The sequence below is a fragment of the Pyxicephalus adspersus genome, chromosome 2, assembly GCF_032062135.1.
Source record: "Pyxicephalus adspersus chromosome 2, UCB_Pads_2.0, whole genome shotgun sequence".
In the NCBI taxonomy this organism is placed as follows: domain Eukaryota; kingdom Metazoa; phylum Chordata; class Amphibia; order Anura; family Pyxicephalidae; genus Pyxicephalus; species Pyxicephalus adspersus.
This window is the reverse complement of record NC_092859.1, coordinates 71,966,329-71,972,673: the sequence shown is the minus strand read 5'-3', so window position 1 is coordinate 71,972,673 and position 6,345 is coordinate 71,966,329. Positions and strand designations below refer to the sequence as shown.

The 6,345-nt window shown below is 40.0% G+C and overlaps 1 protein-coding gene across 1 annotated transcript in view; it reads left to right on the top strand.

The window, feature by feature from the left end:
* Window positions 1-980: 980 nt before the first annotated feature.
* The window catches only part of FBXO38 (F-box protein 38), a 31,804-nt gene continuing 26,439 nt past the window's right edge, over window positions 981-6,345 (top strand). The window contains exons 1-6 of the mRNA XM_072398996.1: window positions 981-1,081; window positions 3,287-3,443; window positions 4,227-4,360; window positions 4,842-5,005; window positions 5,750-5,915; window positions 6,017-6,154. Coding sequence (XP_072255097.1) covers window positions 3,319-3,443; window positions 4,227-4,360; window positions 4,842-5,005; window positions 5,750-5,915; window positions 6,017-6,154 — 727 coding nt within the window. The 5' untranslated portion in view covers window positions 981-1,081; window positions 3,287-3,318. The remainder of the gene's footprint in view (window positions 1,082-3,286; window positions 3,444-4,226; window positions 4,361-4,841; window positions 5,006-5,749; window positions 5,916-6,016; window positions 6,155-6,345) is intronic.

Genomic DNA, 6,345 nt, shown 5'->3' with positions numbered 1-6,345 from the left:
CAGACAACTGGCAGTACCCCAATGCTCAATGCCATGGAAGTGGCCCCCGGGGCAAACCCCATTTGGGGAACCTGATCATGAAATAGCCAATTACCTAAATGTTTACTTTTTCAAATTTCAATTTTTTTTTTAAATACAAAAAGGCAAACCCCCTGCCGTTCTGTCATAATTGCGGCGGCGATGAAGACTGAATGGGAGCGCAGAGCCTCCTGGGATTTGTGATGTTCATATTAGGCCCCAAGAACGGGCATGCCCAGGAGGGACTTTTCTGTCATTTAAAAAAGAAAGATGGCAATCTTACACATGCGCAGTAATATCTGTATTTTTTTTTTTACAAATACACCGGCATATGTCATGGATCTGTGCAAGTATAGGGGTCATTATTTTTACTTTAGGTCCACTTTAATAAGAAAAGATTGCAGGCTCCTATACCGACTTTGTTTGAGAACACGGTATCTGGCAACTTATGTTCAGGGGGCTGAATTTAAGCATAGTTTTAGCTCCCATGGTCCCCTGTGTAGCCTGAAAATTGCAGGTTTGTACCACAATCTGTGCGGGAGATATGAAAGGTTATACATTGGGGTAATGACAGAACCACAGACACAGCTCTCAGGCTGCTGGTGTATGAGGGGTGATCTCCGAAGTCTATAGGACACGCCCACTCTCGGGGAGTTCACACTAAAGCAAAATCCCATCGAAAAAGAAAAGAGATGCGCGCGCAGACAGAGCACAAATCGCTGAATGTGACGTCACTGTACACGCCCAATTAATTGGTAGTACGTATTTATAAGGTAGGATTTTCTTATACGACACTGCTCTCTCTCCTCCTAGTCACGTCTTCCCTAATCCCTACGTAACGTCCGTCAAAGCGCCTCTTGTTTAGCCAATCCCATCTCTGCTGGCTCCCAGCACCTCGACTATTGGTTTTCCCAACGAAGGGTACAGATTGGCTGGGTGTGAAGGGAGGGGCGGAACTGAATCAGGAAGTGTTTGTCTGGGCATCTTTTTTGTGGCTTCCGGTACACAGAGGCTCAGCTGCTGGACGGCAAGGGGTTACTTGTATACCGGAGAACTGTGACCGGTGGGTATTGGCAGCGAAGGGGGTCAATGAGGAGGCAATGTGGGACGGAGATTATGGCAGGGTGAAGGTGATACAGCGGCAAACTGGTAAAAAGAACATGACTGAAGCCTGCAATGGATGTACATTGTACTCCCATGTACATTGGGTTCAGTGTGTGAGCTGTGTTTATTACAGCCGCCTTCTAATGGCATTATTACAAATTATAGAATTTGTTTGGTTTTTGGCATTTTATGTTAGCAAGCAACCAGAATGAGCATTTAATTCATGAGAGCAGGTGCGGGGGGGGGGGATCACATATCATTGTAGGCTTTGGGCTGCCCCTTCTGTGCATACCCGATCTTGGGGCTTTTTCACCAGTTACTAAAAAGTGCCAATCTCCTGCAGTGAAGAAAGATTCCAGGACAGTGCTGTGCAGAATGGAAGCCAGGTGGAGAGGGATGGAGGGCTCTGCAGGCTCTTTTTTCTTTATTTATTTTTTATGTGGATGACAGTTCTGCTTTAAAAGAAGCTTACATTTAGGAAGAAGAGAAGGGAAATTTTTTAGTAGGGACGTTTGTTTCAGTGACATCTGTATTAGAGGGAGAGAGAGATTTATTTTTTATTTATATATATATTGTGTAGACGAAATAAAAATGATTCTTACCAGTTGGTGACAGATGTAAAAAAAAAACTGAACAGTTCTAATAATTTCCCACTCTGGCCAAAAGAAGAAAATGTCTATTACTTTATTGGCTTTATTACGGTATGTTTGGAGAATACAAAACTTAAAATCAATTTTTAGCTTTAGGTCAGGAGTGGAAGTGTTAGTTATGATTGACTGGCAGTGCTCAACATTCACTAGCAATCAGGGATTTCATCATGGTGATGCCGACTGTCTTGGGGTAAACACTGGAAAACAATAGGCTGGGTGTACCCAAGGCCAGGCTGTTATTCCCTGGAGAAAAGTAATTTTGGAATTTAGGCTGGGTCTACAGCCTAAACCCCAAATGTAAATGTTCCTACCACAATTATATGCATTTTAATGCACTTTTACAAGTCTTTAAAACGCTAAAAAACTCATAAACGCCTATGATGTGATTTGCTGCAATTTTACATAAGCGTTTATAAAAGTTTTATTTTTAACCCTTTCAGTGAATGAGTGCAGGGGTACATAAAACCCCTTACTCATTCCCTGAAAGAGTAAAAAGTATGTTATTGAATGTGTGTGCTTTGTGTAACAATTTTTACTATTTACTATTTTTAATATTTTTTACTGGTTATCCCCCAATGAAAGGATGAGCACAGCCGTGGTACTCCTGACAGTGTGGGATCCCCAGGCTCTAGAGGGTTAATGAGGACAAGTCTTCCCATTCACCTCTAGTGTTTCGTGATTGGCTGAGGAAAGGGAAGTCCTAATGATAGCTCAAACATTATCAGGTTTTCCTTTTCCTCAGCCAATCACGGAGAGGAGCTTTCCTATGCTGAAGCTTCGCTTCCCTGATTGCTCCTGCAGCACGAGCGGAGCTGTGACGTGTTATGTATTCAAGAACACATTTCCGCTAGGGCTGCGGGAGCAATAAGGAGAGCAGTGTTTTTATCATAGCAGATCTCTGCTGATTGCTCCAGGATTGGCTGAGGAAAAAGAAATCCTGATGATGCTTGAGCTGTCATCAGGGTTTCCCTTTTCTCAGCCAATCAGCACTAGACTTGAATGGGAAAACTTGTCCCCATTCACCTCCATTGGTGAATGGCTGAGGAAATGGCTCAAGCGTCATCAGGATTTCCCTTTCCTCAGCCAATCACGGAGCACTAGAGGTGAATGGGGAAACTTGTCCTTTTTTGCCCTTTAGTGCCCAGGAATCCCTTACTGTCAGGAGTCCCACAGCTGTGCTCATATTATGAATGCAGCTGTGGGAATCATCCTTTCATTGTGGAATAACCTGTAAAAAAAAAACCCCCCCCCCCCGAACTGCCTTTAGGATGAGTTTAATAAAGTAGAAAAACTTTTTTTCAAGTTAATCTGTAATGTCCCTTTAAAATTCCTGTTCTGGATTTGGTATTTGGTGAGATCACTGGAGAATTTGGTGATATCGCTGCAGATGGCAGGCACTTCTGTTCCAAAGTATCTCTAAATAACGAGGTGTTATGGTCTTTGTGCAATTAAAAAACTGGGTTGACTAATCTGTCTGATTTCTTCCTATATGTAATTTTCTTTTTACTTTGCAGTTTATGTAGTGACTCCTCATCACCAGTTTAAGATGGGGCCTCGGCGGAAATACGTGAAACCGTGCAAAACAAATGCTGAAGGTGTAGAAAATAAATCTAGCGATCCTAAGGATTACATGAACCAGCTATCCCATGAAGTGCTTTGCCATATATTTAAGTGAGTATAGCCACAGTATATCTTCATAATACCTTTTGCACCAATGTTCTGAACGACACCAGGGACTTGGTATTTTTTTGCGATATATGACATTACCAATACCAATGTTATTTACTAGATAAGTTCGTTTTTGGGGAAATTTTTGTGATTTAAAGGACAAATGAGAGGGAATGGTGAGCCAGCCACAGTAAAGTTCGGAGAAGCGGAGGTAGTGCTGACTGGGGAAGGAAAAATTTGATGATACTGAACTTACTCAAGCCAGGAAATATGGTGGGCTCTATGTGATTTGCTAAATAAAGGTTCTAATGTACCGTATGAGAAGCTCGTAGTGTTCAGTGAAATCAGAGTTAGCCTCTGCAAATGCACTATTAATGTTGAATATTAACATTACCAATACATTTATCACAGATTGTAACAGTGCTTTGGAGCTAACCAAGTTGTTTTACAATTTCATTGATACAGCAAAGCTGTACAAACGGACAGTAGAAACAGTATGGGATGCCCAGATCTAAACTGTCCATGTTTTGGTTTCAGGACCAAGAATTATACATTAGGGTTTTCCTCCAATGCCACATGCAAATAAAATTTCAGATGGCTTTATGACCGTTCAGATTTTATGATATGACCGTTCAGATATTATGATGACATAAGATGACAATTGCATTTAAAATGCTAACTTTTGTCTGCTGTTCAGACACCAGGGAAAAGGTTCCACTTCAACACTAGAATCAAATCATGAATCCACTGTGAAATGTTAACAAAGAGAATATGTTCTTTGCACAGATACCTTCCGCTGCAGGATATAATGTGTATGGAATGCTTGTCACGGAAACTGAAGGAAGCTGTGACTTTGTACCTTCGTGTAGTCAAAATGGTAGATCTTTGTGCAGGTCGCTGGTGGGAATATATGCCCACAGGTAAGTGTTTTGTTAATGTAACGTTAAAGTAAAAAAGGAGCTTCATTTGTTTAATATGTTGGTAGTATGTATACATTAGAATGCGCTAATGCTTAGCTAAGCTTACAGGTTAGGCTAATGGGTAGATTCATGTAATGAGTAGGTTAATGGGTCAAGTTTAGGTTCGTAATAGATCAAGAGACTGAGTTTGTTGAAAAGTATTTATAGCCAAAATAATTTGTAGATAATATTGTTGAGGACCCCCCCCCCCCATTTGTTAGTAAGTGGTTGGGAGAGGTTATTTAAACAAAGGACTTTGATTTTTAGTAATCAAGTTTAATACCAACAAAAAGCTCAAATTGCTCATACTTGCAAAAAAAAAAAAAAAAAATATTGCAGTCAAAAAAATCTTATCAACTGTTCACTTGACTTGTTTTGTTCTGATGCATGTTCCCTTGCAGATGGCATTGTTGACTTGCTTTTCCCTCTGCCTTTTTAATAGGTTTCACAGATTCTAGTTTTCTGAAACTACTTAAAAAGATGCCAGATATTGAACAACTTTATGGCCTTCACCCAAGGTATTTGGAAAGACGAAGAGTTAGGGGCCATGAAGCCTTCAGTATTCCTGGTGTATTAGAAGCTTTGCAGTCCTGCCCCAATCTCCTGGTGAGTGTTCTTTAGAACCATCTAATAGCAGTCATGGGGTCACATTCAGTCCCTGCTATGAAGTCTACACTTTCTATGTTGCGTATTAATGAACTGGACACAGGCATTTTGCACAGTCATTTTGTGCAGTATAAAGCATTGGATTGCTTGCCTTGAAGTCTAGAGCGAGCTAAACGGATGTCTTCAGTGTTGTTACTGATATATTTTAAGGTGATTGTTAGTCCTAGCCAAATCTCATTTTAGAAAGCATTTTTACAAATAAGGGCTAGTTTTATAATGTATGGTATACTGCTTTAAAAAAAAAAGTGTGCTGTAACCGTTTTGATACTTTGAAACTGGCACAAACTAACAGAATTCATTGACAGTTCTGTAATATGGGGGGAAATGCTGGAGTTCACAGAGTTCATTGATCAGTTGATCAGAGAGCTCCATAATTGGAAATGAGTCTGTCATTGTGACAGCCTACAAAATATTTTGCAGTAATGATATCTGAAGGTTGCGCAAAAAAATATTAGGTAAAGGGTATTTATAATGTTTGTTATTAATTCCAATCTCATTTCTTGTAATATTTGAACAAGGGTGAGTGCCAATTCTTTGTCAGTTTATGGCAAGCTGTTTCTTCCTTTTCTGTATAAGAATACCAAAAAATAAACCACATTTACATAAGCCTGTAAATTTTTGTAAAAAAAGTGTGTTTGTATTTAAAAGATACCAGTGTCACATTTTTTCCATGCTTTTACCCAGGGTGTGGAGACCTCCCATCTGGAGCTTGTAGAAGCAATATGGACATACATGCCACAGGTGCATATTTTAGGAAAATTTAGAAATCGCAACGGGGCTTTTCCCATACCACCAGAAAATAAACTAAAAATACCTATTGCTGCCAAAATCCAGACCTTACATTTAGTAGGTAAGCATTTTATTATTTTTGAAATTAAATTGCAAAATTATAGTGTTGTGTGTATTTCTGCCCAATTATTAAACTATTGTCTCTTTTCAACACATGAAAAGGAGTAAATGTGCCTGAAATCCCTTGTATCCCAATGCTCCGCCATTTATATCTAAAATGGGTGCGTCTAACCAAACCTCAGCCTTTTAAGGACTTCCTGTGCATCAGCCTGCGAACATTTGTTATGCGGAATTGTGCTGGTAAGATTTAACTTCTGTATTTGAGTAAATTTTTACATCACACAGCTTTATATAGTACACTTGTAATATTACCATCAGTCCTTCCTTCTGTGGGAGTTGCTATCCAAAATTGCCGCCAGAGTCACTGAAATCCTAGGTGGAAATTTGAACAGCGCTCAGAGTAAGCTTAGGTAAAAAGGCGGGGATCTCGG